Here is a 20,053-nt window from a genome sequence, read left to right on the forward strand (position 1 = left end):
GTCAAAACTCTCTTCTTGCTCTCGATCATTGAGAATCCTCTCCCTGATTCCTCATGACCCTTCGGCATGAGGGTGCTTTGTTGTGGATGCCGTATTCGGACATCCTCGAAAACCTTCTTCAAAAGTGCAATTACAGAGGTATTTTGTTAACCTAATAGCTGGAATGAATGTTTAGAATGCTATTTTTTTTTAGGTAGATTAGGAGGCAGAGCCCGAATACAAAAAACTCAAATAGAAACGAAACGGGATAAGACGGCCCCAGCAATATCGCCTAACAGCAGTGAGAGCACCTCGTTAGGAGCTGAATGAAGAACATGCGTCCCTAAGGGAAGATCAATCGCCCTCTTCGACAGCCAATCCGCGCAAGGATTCCCTTCCCAATACGTGTGTTGGATGTGGACCTCCCAATCCCTCTGCAATAGATTTCGAATGCTCCTCTGCAACGGCTGAAAACATGGCGAACACGAGTCCTGTCTCAATACCAATGTCAGAACCACCATAGAGTCCATTTCAATGATAAGTCGTCGGCACCTTGCATTCCAAGCTAATTCCAAACCCGTTAAAACTCCCCATAGCTCTGCCACCGTCACTGTTGAGACTCCCAAGCTCTGCATGAAACCGATGATCCATCCTCCACTGGAGTTCCTCAGAATGCCGCCTGCTCCAGTGACTCCTTGCGAACCTCGAACATCCCCATATGTGTTCAGCTTCATAAAATCTTCCAGTGGCTTCACCCAATGTATGGAAATCCACTTCCTCTTGCTTCCATCCACAACTTGAGAAGATAAAAGCCAGCCCTCCTGGAAGCTCCTAGCTACTGCCAATATTGCATGCCCTTCATCGCTCGGCCGATCGAAATCCGTGTAGAATAATTCCTTATTTCTCCATGTCCACAACAACCAGCACCCCGTAACAAAGATGGTCGACCAGTCCTCGCGAGGAGGCCGAACGAGATTAAGCATTAACCAGTCATGCAATTAGACCAAGAAGAAATTCGGTTGAAGAGACGGCGGAATGAGCCTCTCCCACATTTGCCGGGCGGAATAACAATCCCGTAAGATGTGAATGATGGACTCCACATTCACATCGCATCTGGGACAATCAGCCGACACCGCGAGACGTAGTCGAAATGTTTAGAATGCTTTTGAGGTTTTGAATAATTACCGATCGTAATTATTGCCTAATCTGCCCTGGAATGAATGCAGCAATTTGATACGATTGCCTAATTTGACACCTAGACATCTGATTAAGTAATATATGCATTGCCCTAAGTATCGATCGGTTTTGATGATTACCTAATATATCTGATTGCCTAATGTCAAGAACTGAGCAGCCTTTAGTTAGATTGCCTTCCTAACATCGGGAAATCTTGTAGGTATCTGAGAACACAGGAGACAGGAGAATATTAAGAGTACGTCGAGATGATCAACGTCAGCATCAACAGCCATCACCTTCATGCCGAAGGGGAAGGGGAAATCAGGGACACGAACAGCCTCCATACCATGATCAAACATAAGAGGGAGAGACGAGAGGGAGAGGGAGAGCGATAGTTGGTGCAGACAGGAGGGCAAAAAAGAACGCATTTATTATAAGTGCATGGCTCTGTGACTATACATAATTTTCTTCGACCCATTTTCCGGCGGCGTGTCATATGGATATTCCACTTTGGGTATACATAATCTCCGCATTGCAAATCTTCGAGTTGCTTTGGAATTTCGATTTTGACTGAAGCAGAAGCCAAAACAACGGTGCTTCAATGAAATACCTCTTAGCTTTCTATTTCCCCACACTTATATATATTGTTTGCATATAAGTGTGTGTGTATATATATATATATATATATATGCCGTTTGCAAGATTATATATATAAACTCTATACATGTCGCTTGCATATATGTATATATAATATATAGTTTACAGATTATGCATATATATATATATATTAATTTATATAGATGCCATTTAAATTATACGAAAATATATGGTTTTGATTCTTGATCTTTATCTATACACATATATATCCCGCAAAGAATCAGAAATCAAATATAGTATGTGAATTTTTTAAAAAAGAACAGTGCACAACGTGAGCCATTAAACCTGATCAAGTGTGTGCTTGGGAAAGACTAAACACATACTCACGTGTGATATAACTGATTTTTTTAATTAATTTATCTTTTTTACGTTGTTATCTTGAATTGTAGTTATCTTGAACATATTAAACATATTTTCTTTTAATACAAAAATTGATTATTTATTAAATTATTACTTCTAATGAAATTAAGGTTCACTAATACATGCAAGCGTTAGAAAGTCTCAGATCGATTTATTCCGATCATTACTTCGTGAAGGAGGATTTTACACCGTTAATAACTTCAGATTCAAGCGCCGTCCAATATGAAATGCTGATATAAAAAGCCCATATGGTAGTAGATCAGCTCTGTTCAATTGATATGAGTAACAATATTACAATTTTCTTTCTTAGATATTTGAAAATTTTAAAAAATATTTATTCTAACATTTAAATTTAAATAAAATAAGTATGCATTTTAGAATGTTTAGAATAACTACAATAGTAATTTCCTTAAAAAAAACCAAATATAAGCTTAAGGTACGTTAGAGATTCAAATATAGAATTATGTTTTATTATTTATATAGCAACAAAAAAATTACGATCGCATATTACAACATAATTATTTCGATATTCATGGAAAGAGTATTTTAAAATAATATATTTAATCTTGATGATATTTAATTGACTGGAGCGCTCACGCAACGCACGGATACTCATCTAGTTTTTATTATTGCGATACATTATTTAACTTATATAAACCTGGAAATATCTTCTGCAAGTAATAAATTGATCGACACACAGTCTTCGTTCTCCATTTCAAGGTCTCTCTTGGAATACTCGGTCTCCTCACTATACGAGGGAGTCATGACGCTGCCAGTTCAAGTAGTAAGTACCTTCACCGATTTTAGGATCCATTATTTTGGATTGAATTGCATGGCACCCTAATCAACGTACATAATTTTCTTCGACTCGTTTCCGGTGTTGTGCCATATGAATATTCCAGTTTGGAATGCCGATTTTGATGGAAACCTATGATGAGAGGGGCAAATAAGCAGTGCTTCAATATTGAAGTATATCTTGTTGGGGAACATATCTTTCCTTTCTATTTCCGTGCACCACGTCTTTTTCTTAGTACATACACTGAGTTGCGTGACGCATATATCAGCAGTTATGAGGAATATATAGGGGGCTAAGCTTACTGCGATTGATTACTTCTGCTTCTTGCCACCTGCGAGGATACGTTGGATTTGGAGACCTCTGCTGAAGGCTTGGTTGAAGAGCAGCCTCGTCTAGATCTCGGACACGAAGGGGAACCAAGCAAGGACTGCCAGGGGAGTGAAGATCACAAGCCCTATCAAGTAATCGTACCCTCTCCGGAGTGCTTTCACTGATCCCCACATCCCCGGACCCTTCACCAATGGCCTCCACGCTTGTGCTATCTGCTGACAAATACACACACCAAAACAGTCATTTCTAATTTCAATCTCGGAGAAATATTCTTCTTTCAAGAAGAGATACTAATACCGGGATCGAGACCTAAGAACGGGTGAGCTTAACAGACTATGCATCTTTATGTAATTAATCTACATATCTATTCCCCGAGTTGAGATATCAAAAGTCCAGATTGTATTAGTGGGGAGAGACGCGCACCAGCTGAAGCAATGTCCATCCAGTCGGCATGAAGGCGAGTAAGCTGGGGAATTGATGTCTCCCACGGTGAGGCTGAGGAATGTGAAGAGGACACCGAGAGTGACTATGGACCCGATAAAGAGGAAGAGTTTGAGAAGCCTGAACATCAGCTGGAAATCGGCACTGAACTTCTTTCTTCCCATGGACACTATCTGCGTACGTTGTGTGTGTCGATCAGCTCATGAGAAGGGGGAAGAAAAATAAAAAGAGCTGTTTGATTTCCATGAAGTAAGCGGGGGAACTTGGATGATGATTAGGAATAAAACTTTATACCTTCAGGATGATCATCACAGCAACAATCACGAGCCACGAGAGGCCATATATCTACATTCAAATTTGAACAAGAAGAACGGTCAGAATTTTTCGATGCAGTATGTATTTACTTTGTTAAGGTTTGCAAACTTGAAAATTCAGGGGAGTATCACTCGATGCAACTTCAAGAATGTCAATATAGAGGCAGAAGGTATGAACGTACGATGATGCTCTTGCTCCCTTGGGATACATGGAGATGATAGACGATACCATACTGGTAAACGAAGAACCAGAGAGCGAGAATGACCTCCCAGAACCGTCCTAACCACCCAGTGTACTGCAGGTGCTCTTGCTCTTCATCCCACCATGACTCCCAGCTCTTAGTCGCCGGAACACCAATACCACCTCGGCTACTAATCCATTTTGTCCAGTCATCCCAGTCGTCCACTATCTTCTGCCACTCAAATCCCGAAGGATTGAAGAGGAAAGGAGCAAACAACCAAGATACGACCAAGAACCACATGGACACCGTCAAACATGCCCACTAGGGCTTAGAATAAAAAGACACATGAAGATATTCAAGTCACGAATCAAGCGAAATAAAACAGAAATAAATTTTGACAATCATTAATAAACAGAAAAAAATACAGTTAAAAACAGTTCATTCAGCATATCTATATTAGTAAATTTTCACCAAAAGCCAAAAAATAGGAATAATTTTTTATAAATAAAACTCTCTTGAAAGACATACAATTTCTGTGACACTAAGTGTCAGTGTCTTCAATAACTCGTTCTTCTAGTTCACTTATCAGCTTTATAATACCTAAATGACAACGAGCACAAAGGAGGAAAACCAAAATGTGGGACCGAACAAATAAGAAAAGGCGTAAATTCATAACAGTGAGGCAAAATTCTACACGGCTTAACCACAGTTTCATCTCAAGCAGAGAAATGAAATAACCGATTTAGAATGAAATTGCAAATACGTAGAGAAAAAAACGAAAACAAGAAGTGGGAAGGATGGTAACTAAAGTGTTACCCTATGTATGGTATAGAAGAGAAATAGAAACGAGAGGAGAGGAGGACGTTGAAACAAAGAGAGACTTTATTGATATATTCTTCTTTGTCTTAACTTTTCATAATTCATCATATTACATATTTATATATCTCAAAAGAAGATTCTAGTTACTCTATTAATGACATCTCCCATTTAATTCATCACTATCCAATGACCCTAGAAACTTTCACTAGTCAAAGCACTCATCATTTTCCGATGACACTAGAAACTTCTTCCATTCAAAGCATTTACCGATAAGATCAAGTTTACATGCCAACATTTTCCCCCCTTAAACTTGTTCCTCCTCGAGCTTTAACTCCGAGCTGTCTCCTTAATTGCTGAAAAATTTTAGCTTTTAGGGCCTCCGTCAATATATCAACAACCTGGTCATTTGAATTCACATGGAACAGCTCAACTTCCTTTGCCTTGACATATTCCCTTATGAAGTGAAACCGAGTATCAATATGCTTCGAACGCTCATGATGAACCGGATTCTTGGCCAGAGCAATAGCTGACTTATTATCCACATAAATCTTGGTTGCGCCTTCTTTCTGCAGCTTTAGTTCTTGAAGCAATCTCCTCAGCCAAATAGCATGACAAACACAAGAGGCTGCAGCTATATATTCTGCCTCACAAGTCGATAAAGCAACAATAGCTTGCTTCTTCGAGGACCAAGTAAATGCAGTATCACCAAGATAAAACACGAACCCGGTAGTACTCTTGCGATCATCGCAGCTTCCAGCCCAGTCACTATCACTAAAGCCGATAAGTTCCATACCTCCTTTAGATGAATACAACAGCCCATAATCAACCGTCCCTTTGACGTATCTGAAAATTCTCTTGGCCGCCTTCAAGTAGGAAGTCTTCGGTGTCTCCATAAACCTGCTTACGAGACCAACTCCGAACAATATTTTAGATCGGGTGCATGTTAAATACCTTAGACAACCCACAAGACTTTTGTAATAAGTCGGGTTCACCAACTTTCCTTCTCCTTCCTTCGTTAATCTGATGCCGCACTCCACCGATGTGTCCACGGGCAGACAGTCCTCCATCGAAAACTTCTTCAAGATCTCCTTCGCATATCTTTCTTGTGAAATAAAACTCCATCTTCACCTTGTTGCACTTCAATGCCCAAAAAGTATCTCATTAGACCCAAGTCTGTCATCTCGAACTCTTTCTCCATGGACTGCTTAAACTCTCGAGCCATAAAACTGCTGTTGCCCGTGAAAATCAAATCATCTACATATAAACACACCAGCAACATATCTCCACCAGAATTGACCTTCACATATAGAGAATACTCATACGAACATTTCACGAAGCCTTCTCGAATAAAATACGCATCAATTCTGGAATTCCAAGCTCTCGGGGCTTGTTTGAGCCCATAAAGGGCTCTCTTCAATCTATAAACCTTTTCTGCTTGGCCTGCAACAACGAAGCCCGGTGGTTGTTCGACATATACCTCTTCTTTGAGATTCCCATTCAAGAATGCTGATTTCACATCCATCTGGTACATCTTCCATCTCCTTTGGGCTGCTAGAGAGATGAACAACCTCACCGTTTCAAGTCGGGCTACTGGTGCAAAGACTTCTTCGTAGTCAACCCCGTATTTCTGCTTGTATCCCTTTACAACCAGCCTTGCTTTATGCCTCTCCACTTCTCCTTTTGCATTTCTTTTTGTCTTGAACACCCATTTGACACCGATAGCTTTGTGTCCTCGAGGAAGTGAAGTAAGCTCCCATGTATTGTTCTTTTTTATAGCATGAATCTCTTCCTCCATTGCCTTCCTCCACTTTGTCTCCTTGGAAGCTTCTTCATATGTTAGTGGATCGAATCCTGCAAAGAGGCACAAATTATTGAACTCCTCATCAAAATTGACATCGACTGCTCGACTGGAGTCATAAATCTCTTGAATGCTCTTCGTTTTCCTCATAATCGAACTGCCCGAACCATCACTATCGACTGAATTCCGACTCGACGAGGTGACAAGGCTTCTTCGATGTCTCCTAGTGTCTCATTCTTCTGCTCATGCTCTTCATCAAGAGCAATTTGCTTCAGCTGGTCGTTGATCTTCCAGTCCCATGTCTGCTCCTCATCGAACTTAACGTCTCTTGACATCACAATCTTGCGAGTCACGGGATTGTACAGCTTGTACCCGCTAGAATTCTCGCCATAACCCAAGAAAATGCACTTTTGACTTTTATCTTCGAGCTTTGTCCGCTTCTCTTCCTGCACCTTTGCATAAGCAACACTCCCAAAGATTCTGAGGTGATCGACTTTCCGCTTACGAGAACTCCAGGCTTCCTCCAGCGTGATGTCTCCAATGCGCTTCGTTGGAAACCTATTTAACAAATAGACAGAGCAAGCAACAGCATCTCCCCAAAATTCTTTCGGGACATTTTTCTCCTTCAACATGCATCGAACCATATTTAGAATCGTCCTATTTTTCCTCTCTGAAACACCATTTTGTTGTGGTGTTTGAGGCATCGTGAGCTGATGAACAATCCCGTTTTCCTTGCAAAAATTCTCGAACTCCAGCGATGTATATTCGCCTCCTCGATCGGTCCGCAAGCATTTTATTTGACAGCCACTTTGCTTTTCCACCAAACTTTTGAACTCTTTAAATCTGGTGAAAACTTCTTTCTTCTCCTTCAGCATGTAGACCCATGTTTTTCCACTATAATCATTAGTAAACGTCAAAATATATCGATTTCCACCGATGGAGATGGGTTTGATGGGTCCGCAAACATCTGAATGCACCAGCTCGAGATGCAAGGATGCTCTTCTCGACTTATACTTCTGGAAAGGTTTCCTCTGCTGCTTTCCAATGACACAAACCTCACACAGATTGCGTGGGGCTTCGATCTTCGGCAGTCCCATCACCATGTTTTTCTTCTCGAGCAGCTTCAACGCCTCAAAATTCAAATGCCCATAACGAAGATGCCAAAGAGTTGGCAAGGCGTCCAGAGTTGTCACCTTGAGACAGTTTGCCTCATTAACACTTAACTTCAGCGGAAACATCCTATTCTTGGTCATGCTTACATGAGTAATGAGCTTGTCGTTCCTATCCCGAATGCTAAGAGCCGAATCCTTCATGTTTATATCGTAGCCTCTTTCCAACAACTGGCCGATACTCAACAGATTACTTTTAATGTCGGGAACGTAATAACATCAGAGATGCAAAGCTACTTCCCGTTGTTGAGTTCGAAAATTACATCACCTTTTCCTTCAATCGGCCTCTTCGAGAGATCACCAAAAGTGATGTTACCCAACCGCCTTTTGTCAAGTTTGGCAAAAAATTCCTTTCTTCCACACATGTGATTGGAGGCTCCCGTGTCCAGAAACCACGTGACTGATTGAAGTGGTTCTGGCTCATTATACGACATCAACAACACTGGCCCTTCATCATCTTCTTCTTTGTCGACAAGATTCGCTTTCTCTCCTCCGTTGTTGGTGTTATACCAGCAGTCATAAGAGTAATGGCCGAATTTCTTACAAACATAACACTGGATTTTAGATTTGTTGTACCTTCCTCCAGTGTTTCTATCGCGTCCTCGACCTCGGCCTCGGCCTCGAACACCACCTCTTCCACGGCCATACCCTTTCTGATCACGATCGTCTCCATCACCGTGGATGCTGGTTTGATCACCAAAGTTAGAACCTCGACCGCCTTGGCCTCGGGCTCCGCCTCTTCCTCTTCCTCGTTGATGACCTCCTCTCGAAGATTCAGTCTTGAGGGAGAGTTTTGTCTGCAGCGCTTGCTCCATAGTATTCTTCTCTCCTTTCTTCTTTTGTATTCTATCTTCATATACTTGCAGGGATCCCAACAGCTCATTGACTGTCATCGCCTCCAGATCTTTAGATTCTTCAATTGCCACAGCTACATGATCGAACTTTGGGTCTAGAGAACGCAAGATTTTCTCTACAACCCGAACATCCTTCAACTCCTCACCATTTCTTCTCATCTGATGCACAATGGAAATCACTCGGGAAAAATAATCCGAGATCGTCTCTGAATTCCCTTGTTGTAGTGCTTCAAACTGAGCTCGCAGGGACTACAAGCGAATCTTCCTCACTTTATCGACTCCGACATATGCTTTCTTTAATATCTCCCAAGCCTCTTTCGACGTCTTTGCTGGAGCAATTAACTCAAACGTGGCTTCATCGACTCCCTGATAAATGGTGAACAACGCCTTCTTCTCTCTTTTCTTTAATTGCTTAAGCTTCTTCTCATCCTCCTCGTCCGTATCTGATTCTGCATAGCCGTTCTCCACAAGGTCCCACACATCGAGAGAACCCAAAAGGGCCTCCATTTGGATACTCCACATCCCATAGTTGTCTTTGGTTAATCTAGGCACCTGTGATTGAGAAGAACTGGTCAAAGCCATTGTTGTTTTGGCTCTGATACCAATTTTGTTACCCTATGTATGGTATAGAAAAGAAATAGAAACGAAAGGAGAGGGAGACGTTGAAACAAAATTGATATATTCTTCTTTGTCTTAACTTTTCATAATTCATTATATTACATATTTATATATCTCAAAAGAAGATTTTAGTTACTCTATTAATGACATCTCCCATTTAATTCATCACTATCCAATGATCCTAGAAACTTTCACTAGTCAAAGCACTCATCATTTTTCGATGACACTAGAAACTTCTTCCATTCAAAGTATTTACCGATAAGATCAAGTTTACATGCCAACATAAAGTACCTTTTTATGAAAAGGTGAGCTTTCAATCAAATAATAATAAATAAATAAAAAGATCCATGGATCAAAAGATTCAAAACAACTACTTCAAGCAATCAAGTAGTAGACCCTCAGATTAAAGATATCACAATACAAGCCGATTTCCCGATTTTCCCTTTGTGCCACTTTTTTTTTTTCGATTACAAGGAATATCCATGGGCTTAGTATATTGAAATATAAATCCTAAATATCTAATAAAGGGGTACAGTTAGTTCCACCGACTATCAAACTTGATACCTCTTGATTACTAGGCGAGAGGTGTACCACTGTGCTATTTCGTCTCTTGATTTTGTGCCACTTTCTTTGGTGCACAGCAGATTCATTTCTCGAAGATTTCTGAGCTTTTTTTTTTTAAGAAGAAAATTAGTCTATACTTTGCACTTGTCAATGCTTAAAAGTCTCGAAAGTAGTGACAGCTTCAATGAACAAATGATCCGAAGAACTCTGTATTAACTTGTAGAAATCGCAAATTTACTTAGGATATTTAGAAAAAGAAAAGGATCACCATGCAAGAATGGAGTGTGGTAAGACCTGCACTATAAAAAACAGATTCAGGTTTCTCGCAATTGTTGGCGTCTAACTTCTTAATAGATGCTTGCTGACCATTGAAGATTAGATGAAGAGAAAAAATGAATATGATCAACAAATATATCTAAGTAATGATCTTGTTTAAGGAGGAAATCTTTCATTTGGGGTATAGTCGATTTTCATTTTTTTCATTTCTTTTCCCTCCTTGGAGAACGCAAATGGCTCCACAAATTGTTGGAGGTAATCTGTTTATCTATAAGTCAGTAATTAACCCAAGTTACAGAAAATAAATTGAAATTCATTACCCCAAAGACTGAAATGACCGCAGATTTTTTCAAGGTCAGAGCATGTGCCACAAAACAGAAAACAATCTGCTTGGGCTAAGTTTGCTAGTCACGATATGCATTGGCGGAAAGCTGCTAGAGCAGCTGTTTAGAGAGATCCAGACCCATAATATTCCTATGTAGGTGCTCACTCCTTTGAGGCTTTGACTCAGGTGACCATGAGTCTGTAGGATCAACAGAATATCTAGAAAAGTATTGCAATTACAATAGCACTCACCGTCCATGAGAGAGCGCCCTGTACCAGGTGACACTAGAGACGAGGTTCCCGATCATATGTTGTGGAAATGAAAAGCCTGGTTGAAATAAGTACATTTCCAAAGAATATGAAACTCTAGCAAGAATCATGAAGCTAATGCTAAATAGTATGCCCGCTGAATTCAGGTCATGCGCAATACTCATCGGGCCCTAAGCAACTATCCAAACTAAAAGAACCTTCCTCATTCTCTCAGGCATTATTACTTGACATATGACAATTGTCCACGTCTGCTAACAGATAACAAATCTCGCATTTTGAGAAACAAAGTTTGAACATAAATGGCAGATTTTGCACGATAGAATCAGAGTGGATGTCAATTAGGCAATAAACATAGACCAATCTTCTTAAGGGGAAGGATAAAAATAAGTATAGGTTGGCAACAAATAGTCTACAAAACCTGGAATAGGTATGGATACTACTATCTAGCTGATGTTCAGGCTTCTCAAACTTAAGCTACAATCTAATAAAGTAATTAGCTTAATGTAGTATAATAAAAAAATAAAAAATAAAAAAGGAAGAAAAGACATGAGCTAATCTGAAAGCAAAACTGACAAATAATGTGGTATAGTTAAGCGGGTATGTGGTACACCATTTTGAAATTGCCGAAGTAAATCATGCTAGCAGAATTATAAAATAGAAAGCTTGACAATATACCAAAATGAAAACTCGATATGAAATTGTACAGATAGCTCTTCGAGAGCCAAATTTTTTGCTTAACCAAGTTGAGTTCTTTGACATCAGGGTACGGTTCCCTTATGGTCACCCGGATGTATTTGACAGAATCTTCCACATTACTCGTGGAGGCATCAGCAAGGCTTCTCGTGGCATCAATCTCAGTGAGGAAATTTTTGAAGGTAAGAACATCGAAACATGTACCTTGCAAACTGCAGAAGCAGCAAAGACTACATTTTACTAATCAATTATATCATCTCTACCTCTCGGTAGGCTTCAATTCTACATTGAGAAGCGGAAACATTACTCATCATGAATATATTCAAGTTGGAGAGGGCAGAGACGTTGGGCTTTAACCAAATATCCCTTTTTGAAGCAAAAGTTGCCCGTGGGAATGGTGAACAGACTCTCAGCAGGGATCTCTACCGCTTGGGTCATCGCTTCGATTTTTTCCGCATGTTGTCTTGTTACTTTACAACAGTGGGATTTTATGTCAGTGCAATGGTAAGTTTTCCTTTTTCCATTTCATGTCCATCCCTCAGCCTTTCGCTTTCTTGCACTTTATTTTGAAGACAATTTAAGCCAATCCTTGTTCTCTTTTCCATTATGCGCAGTTGGTCGTCCTCGTCCTCTACGCTTATTTGTACGGGAGGCTTTACCTCTCACTGAGTGGATTGGAGAAGTCCATCATTAAAGTCGCAAGGACTGGGGGGAATGATCCTCTGAAGGCTGCCATGGCTTCTCAGTCTGTGGTTCAGCTCGAGCTTCTCATGGCCTTACCAATGGTCATGGAGATAGGGCTCGAGAGAGGAGTCAGGACAGCCCTAGGAGACATCATAATCATGCAGCTGCAGCTTGCAGCTGTGTTTTTCACTTTCTCGCTCGGAACCAAAGCCCACTGCTTCGGGAGGACCATCCTTCAGGGTGTAGCCAAGTGCAGAACCGCTGGACGTGGTTTCGTGGTTCGGCATGAGAAGTTTGCTGAGAACTATAGGATATATTCCAGGAGTCATTTTGTGAAGGGAGTAGGGCTCATGGTTCTGCTGATTAGTTTACCAGATTTATGGCTCGGTAGCAACAGGAACCGCCTATATGCTCCTCACGATGTCCATGTGGTTCTTGGTCGTATCTTGGTTGTTTGCTCCTTTCCTCTTCAATCCTTCAGGATTTGAGTGGCAGAAGATAGGGGACGACTGAGATGACTGGACAAAATGAATTAGTAGCTGAGGTGGTATTGGTGTTCCGGCGACTAAGAGCTGGGAGTCATGGTGGGATGAAGAGCAAGAGCACCTGCAGTACACTGGGTGGTTAGGACGGTTCTGGGAGGTCATTCTCGCTCTCCGGTTCTTCGTTTACCGGCATGGTATCGTCTATCATCACCACGTCTCCCAAGGGAGCAAGAGCTTGTGAGTTCATACCTTCTGCCTCTGTATTGACATTCTTGAAGTTGAATCAAGTGACACTCCCCTGACTTTTCAAGTTTGCAAACTGTAACAAAGTAATACATACTGCATCGAAAATTTCTGACCGTTCTTCTTGTTCAAATTTGAATGTAGATATATGGCCTCTCGTGGCTCGTGATTGTTGCTGTGATGATCATCCTGAAGGTATAAAGTTTGCCAGGTAACTGGTTCTTTTTGCCGCTTCTGAATTTGCTATTCCTTGGCAAAATAGTACTAGAGTGGTATCTTTTAGTATAATCAAGTGTATTTGTCCTCGCAATTTTATAGGTATGAATATAAGGATGTTCAGAAAGAGAACCACCTGGTCTTCGAGCAGCTGCTGATTGAAAGCCTGGAAAAGTTTATTCGCCTGGAAGCCCAGGAGCGGTCACTGGAGAGTGATGGGAATGAAGATGATAATGATTCTGAGGAAGAGTCCACTTTTTCAAAGGTTGTGATAGCTGCTAACGGTAGGATGTACTCTCTTGGGGTCCCGGTCCTCTCAGAGTACATGGAAACTAATACTAACTCAATATCCGAGGCCGGCGCATCTGAAGAGATAAGACCCGCTCCTCCTGCAGAAGACTCGAGCTCTGATGCTGAGCACAGTCTTGAGAGGGAGCTATCCTTCATTTGCAAGGCCAAGGAGTCCGAGGTTGTCTATCTCCTTGGTCACGGTGACATTAGTTCGAGAAAGGACTCGGGGTTCATAAAGAAGGTGGTCATAAATTACTTCTATGCATTCCTGAGGAAGAACTGCAGAAGGGGGACCGCTAATCTTAGTGTGCCCCACACACAACCTTCCGTGATCTGGCATAGCGTCTCAGGCACACAAATAAGTCGGTTTTGAAAGTCCTCAAGTCTAGAAAGTTAAGTACAATGCTTTCCTTCAATAAAGATTTATGTGACTCTTGTAATATGGATAAATCTTCTTGGTTACCTTTTTCCCCTGTGAATCATGGTGCACAATTTCCTTTGGAGTTAATTCACCTCCAAATGCGTCTCATTTGGGATTCAAATATTACGTTATCTTTATCGATGATTTTTCCCGATTCACCTGGTTATTTCCATTAAAATTCAAATTGGAAGTTTTTGATAATTTCCAAATTTTTAAAATACAAATGGAAAATCTACTTGACAAGAAAATCAAAATATTCTAATGTGATGATGGTTTGGAGTTTGACAATTCTAAATTTCGGGATTTATTCAATAAGTCGGTAATCACTTTTTGCATGTCGTGTCATCACACTCCGCAACAAAATGGCGTGGTAGAGAGGAAGCACCGTCATATCCTTGATATGGTCCGAACATTTCTTATTCAAAGTCATCTCCCGCAACGGTTTTGAGTTGATGTCTCACTTGCAGTAGTCTTACAATAAATATACTTCTTCCTTGGTTCCACAAAAATTTTCTCATTTTGAAAAATTGGGTGGCAAAACACCGGATTATGGATTTCTACGTACGTTTGGGTGTGCTTGCTATCTCAATCTCACGCCTTATGCTTTGAGCAAACTTGAAGTTCGATCTATGTTTTGTGTATTTATTAGTTATGCAAGCAAAAACAAGGGTTATCGTTATCTTGATGTCCATAAAAACCATATTTATGTTTCTCGTCGTGTTCGGTTTAATGAGTCTTATTTTCCATTTGCAAAACCTAATGCTGTCGTGACTCCGGACAAACCCATTGGACGCCCAATTTCTTTTCCGGTGTCCATTCCACAGGTGCCCCCTCTGTCAACGGTTGCCAGATCAGCCCAAAACCCTCAATCCCTATCTCAGCCCACCACTACCATTAGCCCACACTCAGCGGATCAATCAACCTCTCATTTCCGCTACCAAACCCAGGCCATCTGTCCAGTTCGCCGCCCAGTCACCGCCCAGTTCGCAACTCAATCAGTCCACAACCCATGTCCACTGCCTAGCCCGGCTGCTACCTCTCAGCCCAGTCCAGCCCCCCCTTCCTACTCCACAGCCGAAAACATTGTTCAGCCTATATTGCAATATCAACATCCCATGGTCACACGTGGAAAATCGAGAATCATAAAATCAAATCAAAAATTCTCTTTTCTAACCACATCCCCTACTACAGTCATGGAACCTACATGTTATTTGCAGGCCATCAAAGATCCTAATTGGTGAAACGCAATGGCCAAAGAGTTTAATGTTCTCCTTCAAAATGGGACATGGAGTCTGGTTCCTTCGCCTCCTCAAGCCAATGTGATTGGCTTTGGAAGTTTCGAATCAAGTATGTGGCTGATGAAAGTATCGATTGATATAAAGCTCGCCTAATTGCTTAAGGATTTCGTCAACAACCGGGTATCGATTATCATGGGACCATCAGTCCCGTGGTAAAACCTTCTACCATTCGTCTAGTTCTTTCACTTGCTCACCCTCCTCTTTGGATATTCGTCAATTAGAAGTAAAAAAATCCATTCTTACACGGTCACTTGCAGAGGAAGTCTACATGAGTCAGCCTCCTAGCTTCACTCATCCTTTATTTCCTAACCATATATGTTGTCTTCATAAATCTTTGTATGATCTAAAACAGGCTCCCAGAGCATGGTTCACTCGCTTCAGTTCATTCCTTCACTCTCTTCGGTTTGTTTCTGGCCCCCTTGATTCCTCACTCTTTATCTATAGTAATGTTAATGCCCATCATACAATCTTGTTACTGCTCTATGTTGATGATATTAATCTTACTGGGAGCTCCACTTCCCTCTTAGATCGATTTACTAGAATTCTCTCTGATGAATTTGCAATGAAGGATCTAGGTCCTTTGCATTTTTTTTTTCTCGAGGTCCAAGTCAAGCATTCCTCATATACCATCTTCCTATTCCAGCAAAAATACATCTTAAATGTCTTTGCTAATTTTAGACTTGAAAACTCGGCTACAATTAAGACACCATTACCATCCCTTAGTAATTTGTCATTGACAGATGGTGAGTTGTTAGCTGACTCTACTGAATCTAGAAGCATGGTCGGTGCTTTATAGTAATTAAGAATTACTAGATCTGACATATGCTTTGCTGTCAATTTGATTATGCATGTACCACAGATAGCTCACTTGCAGGCTGCGAAGAGAATTCTGCATTATGTATTTGGCACAATCTCACATGGGCTTACCTTGCGACGGTCCTCTAATCTCCAGATTACAGCCTACACAGATGCCGATTAAGCTGGCTGCCCGAACACCAGAAGATTGACTACATGCTATGCTGTGTTTGTTGGACCAAATCTCATTTCTTGACATTCCAAGAAACAGCCTACTGTGTCTAAAAGCTCAATCGAGGCTGAATATCGTGCCTTAACTTATGTTGTAGCAGAGACGTTTGGCTTCGTCAAATCATTCAAGACATTAGTCATCACTCTCAGAGTCCCATCATTGCTTGTTATGACAATAAAAGTGCAACTTACCTCGCGACTAATCCAATTCAACATCAACACTCCAAGCATATAGCGATGGACTATCACTTTGTTCGTGAGCGGCTCCAACATGGAAATCTTCTTGTCCGTTATGTACCAACATCAAATCAGTTGGCTGATATCTTAACTAAAAACTTATCGGTGTCCCTATTCCAATCTCATTGTCGCAATCTATCCGTGGCCGCGCCCCCAACAAATTGAGGGAGTGTATTAGAATATATTTCGGTACCTCAAGAATACTCTTACTTTGTATAGCTCACCATATATTGGGACATCGTTGTTGTATCTTTCTTGACTATATATATGAGGTATACATACCCACTTAGGTCTCCGCCAATATTATTCACAGATTCATTGGGAGTAACATAGCTTATTTGCTTCCTCCGGTTCGCGATATGTTAAAATCAGAACCAGAATTTCGAAGCAATCCAAACTTTGAAGAATGGCGGGATGCCATCTTAGCTGGAATCAGCGACCTCATGATCTCTTCTGTCCAGAAACTGGAATATTCACACAGCCACAACAGAGATAGACAAACCGAAGAAAATTACATTGCCACCTACATCTAACTACAATTCAATTCACGGATTCTACATAAGTCCAACGTACCTCACCCGATTATTAACCATCAATCTCCCAATCCTCTCTAGTAGAATATAAGTGTCATTTGATTTCATTCGCATTCCGTACATTTAATTCCAAACCCCTCACCTACACTCAATCGAATGTGTCTCGGAGCCCCTAAGGAATGATCTTCTCCACCAGATTTGGAACGGCTTGCTGAGGTTCGGGCATTCGGATCCTTGCTTAGAGAAGCACCTGAACCACTCCATGAACATCCCATACTGCTGCTTCAGAGGGAGAGTGAGCAAAACCTGACCCATAGCTTCCTCGAGCAACTTCATCTCGAGCCCCTTTTGGCACCTCTGCAGCCATCCAAAGTCCGATAGTATCGGCCTGAACCATAAATGGAAGATTCCTGACCTTGCCTCGAGCCCGCATTGAAGCTTCCTCGTCCCCATTGCAATGAACAGGACCGCTGAGACCCGGCTGAGCTCGTAGCGCACCATTGGTGAAGCAACCTCATGGAGCTTTGCCAGCGCTTCTTCATCCGCCCATATCGAGACGAAATCCTCAGCCATTTGCCGATCGAGGAGTATCTCGAGCAGCCAGTTGATGTTATCAACTTCTCTCGAGATTCTTTCTATGAGAGGCTTGCCCTCTTCGCTCTTGATGTTACCCGAGGCCTCATTAAAAAGGGTGACTAGGGAAGCGAGACAGGAGCGACAGACTCCGTAAATTTCCTCCTTGTTTAGGTCAGAGTTGTCCTTCTCATAGACTGAGCTCTTCGAGAGGAGGCCCTTCACGAGGGACTTGAGTTCGTTCCGAGCATTCTGGTCAGTGCAGGAAGTGATGGAACACACAAGTTGTTTCGCTAGGTTTTGTTCACAATCTGCTTCAACATTACAGAGTCTATACATGATATCATTGATCGTAGCTTCATCAAACTTGACCCGAGTAAACAGGCCCCGGAGTTTCTCCTCTTCTTCCTCAGTCCACGGAATAGCCTCAATGTACTTCAAACAGGATGCCACCCCTCGCGTGAACAATATGCTCACCGATACCTAACAAAGGTCATTTCAGCATCAATATTCAGCCTAGAGAGCAAGAAAATTCACAGCTAAACGAAGAGAGATGTGATGAGAATCATAATCATCGACTAACATCCCTTTAAGTGAAGACAGAGAAGAGACTCATATTCATATACTAAGATCCCGCTTTGATGGCATCAGAACAGAGAACTCAGCTTAACAGGAGGTCTCTGAGGTCACAATTCTCGAGGACAATTAGCTTTAGCTGAGAGCACAATTCCCATTCCACTCAATGTAGGCACATTCTTTACACTCCACAACACAACGAGGCCATTCTTTACACTCTGTACTAATCATTGAAAAACAACTGAATTCATTAACAAATCTCTGTTTCAAGACAATGTTAACCATGAATGACGTGGAACCATCACTTTTCACATAATCGAGATAGTCTTCCCAAGTAGACATTTTTCTTCCATAATACTAAATTCATCCTACCCGATTACCGGGCATAATCTTTCCTTTCACATAATAAAGAACTTTCCCTTCATAAAGTCACAATTTCAATCTTCACTTTAACCGCAACTCGAGCTCGTATATGTAACATCCTACGGCCTAAGTTGGAACATCTAAATCAATGATCTTTTATCCATATTTAGGCAATTCTTGGAAAATTTCCTACAAAAAAATCCTTTCTTTCCCCTCCAAAGCTTTCACGTGAACACTGGACGCAAGTCAACCGGGCGGAAAGATCTAATTTCACCACAAAACAGGATATTGTATTGATGACAGATTAGAGCAAAATCAAGATTGTGGATCAGCTTATATATTGCCTCCTGACATTGCGAAAAGGAAGTCGAATGACAAATTGCTAACCTCGAGTACATCAATGCACCGATAGACACCAATCTTCATGAGGCTCTTGGCAATATCATCTTCGAACATTAGCTCAATCGTCTCCCTGAAAACCCCCAAATTCTCCACGTCGGGGACTTCTATTCGGCACACGCTCGAAGATGACTCCCTGCCGGAAGAACCCTTCTTGTACTTCGCGACGAGGCCCGCAAAGACCTCAGAGTTCGAGCAGAGGACCTCCGAGCTGAGCTCCAGAACCAAGCTTCCCCCGCCCGCCTTCTTCGACCTCAGATTGAGCCTCACATCAAAGCCTTTGTTGGGTCCCAAACTGGCCGGCTCGGGCAGATCCTCAGGCACGGCTGGAGGGCTCTCAGGTAGGTCCCGGAAGCTCTCTGCATGCAGCTGGGTCATCGAGAACCTCTCTGACTGGGACCGGAAGCTCCCGGACCGAGACGGGATGGCCAAATTAGGGTCAGGGTAGGCCTCCGTAGCCGAATCTGGGTCGATTGGGGAGACTCTCCCGGGAGACAAGATCCGGCGAGGGTCGATCCGGCCGACGAGGCCGAGGCCGGATTTGGAGCTCTGCGGTGAGTTGGGGATAGAGTTAGTGAAGCTGAGCTTGGAGAATGAGTCGCGGGGCTTCTCGGGCTTAACGCCGCCGTTACCTTTGCCGTTGCCGTGGTGGTGGAGGCTCTTAGTGGTATGTGACTTCTGGGAGAGCGTTATGGCTTCGGGGCTTGAAGGCGGGACCGTAAAGGAGCAACACCACGAGCCGCGGCGGTGGGAGCTGCGCGACCGCCGGCATACGGCGGAGGTGGAGCCCATGTGGAGGGGGAGCAGAACAAAGAGCCAAGTTAGCCGGCGAGTCGCTACTCAGTAGACCCGACCCGACTCGGGGGGCAGGGGGAGATATAAAGAGAGAGAAGTGAAAGTGTTTTTGGAGTGTTAGTTTGCTTTGGGTGAAGAAACTGAGGGGTGTTAGTTAATTTCAGTTTGCTCCCTGAAACTTCTCTACCATCTCAAGATGCACCCTATAGTTTAGATTGTCTCAGTTTGCCCCTTAAAGACTGAGTCTTCTGTCTATTTGGCCCAAAACAAATACTATGTGCAGGAAAGATAAG

General features: G+C 42.1%; 2 protein-coding genes and 1 pseudogene across 2 annotated transcripts; 2 read left to right on the forward strand and 1 right to left on the reverse strand.

The window, feature by feature from the left end:
- The first annotated feature begins 11,606 nt into the window (after positions 1 to 11,606).
- LOC116210955 lies at positions 11,607 to 13,030 on the forward strand (annotated as a pseudogene).
- Positions 13,031 to 13,180: 150 nt separating this feature from the next.
- LOC116210956 (potassium transporter 7-like) lies at positions 13,181 to 13,912 on the forward strand. Its single transcript, XM_031545121.1, has 2 exons — positions 13,181 to 13,197; positions 13,351 to 13,912. The coding sequence occupies exons 1-2, from the start codon at positions 13,181 to 13,183 to the stop codon at positions 13,910 to 13,912; spliced, it is 579 nt and encodes a 192-aa protein (XP_031400981.1).
- Positions 13,913 to 16,943: 3,031 nt separating this feature from the next.
- LOC116211457 (BTB/POZ domain-containing protein At2g13690-like) lies at positions 16,944 to 19,864 on the reverse strand. The gene is made up of 2 exons (XM_031545847.1): positions 18,954 to 19,864; positions 16,944 to 18,110 (listed from the first exon to the last, which is right to left on the reverse strand). The coding sequence occupies exons 1-2, from the start codon at positions 19,755 to 19,757 to the stop codon at positions 17,193 to 17,195; spliced, it is 1,722 nt and encodes a 573-aa protein (XP_031401707.1). The 5' UTR covers positions 19,758 to 19,864; the 3' UTR covers positions 16,944 to 17,192.
- Between the last annotated feature and the right edge of the window lie 189 nt (positions 19,865 to 20,053).

Source organism: Punica granatum, chromosome 6 (genome assembly GCF_007655135.1).
Source record: "Punica granatum isolate Tunisia-2019 chromosome 6, ASM765513v2, whole genome shotgun sequence".
Taxonomy (NCBI): Eukaryota; Viridiplantae; Streptophyta; class Magnoliopsida; order Myrtales; family Lythraceae; genus Punica; species Punica granatum.

Coding starts and splice junctions, on each gene's coding strand:
- LOC116211457 (XM_031545847.1), bottom strand. CDS start 19,757: ATGGGCTCCACCTCCGCCGTATGCCGGCGGTCGCGCAGCTCCCACCGC. Junction 18,111..18,953: donor GGTGCATTGATGTACTCGAG/GTTAGCAATTTG, acceptor GACCTTTGTTAG/GTATCGGTGAGCATATTGTT.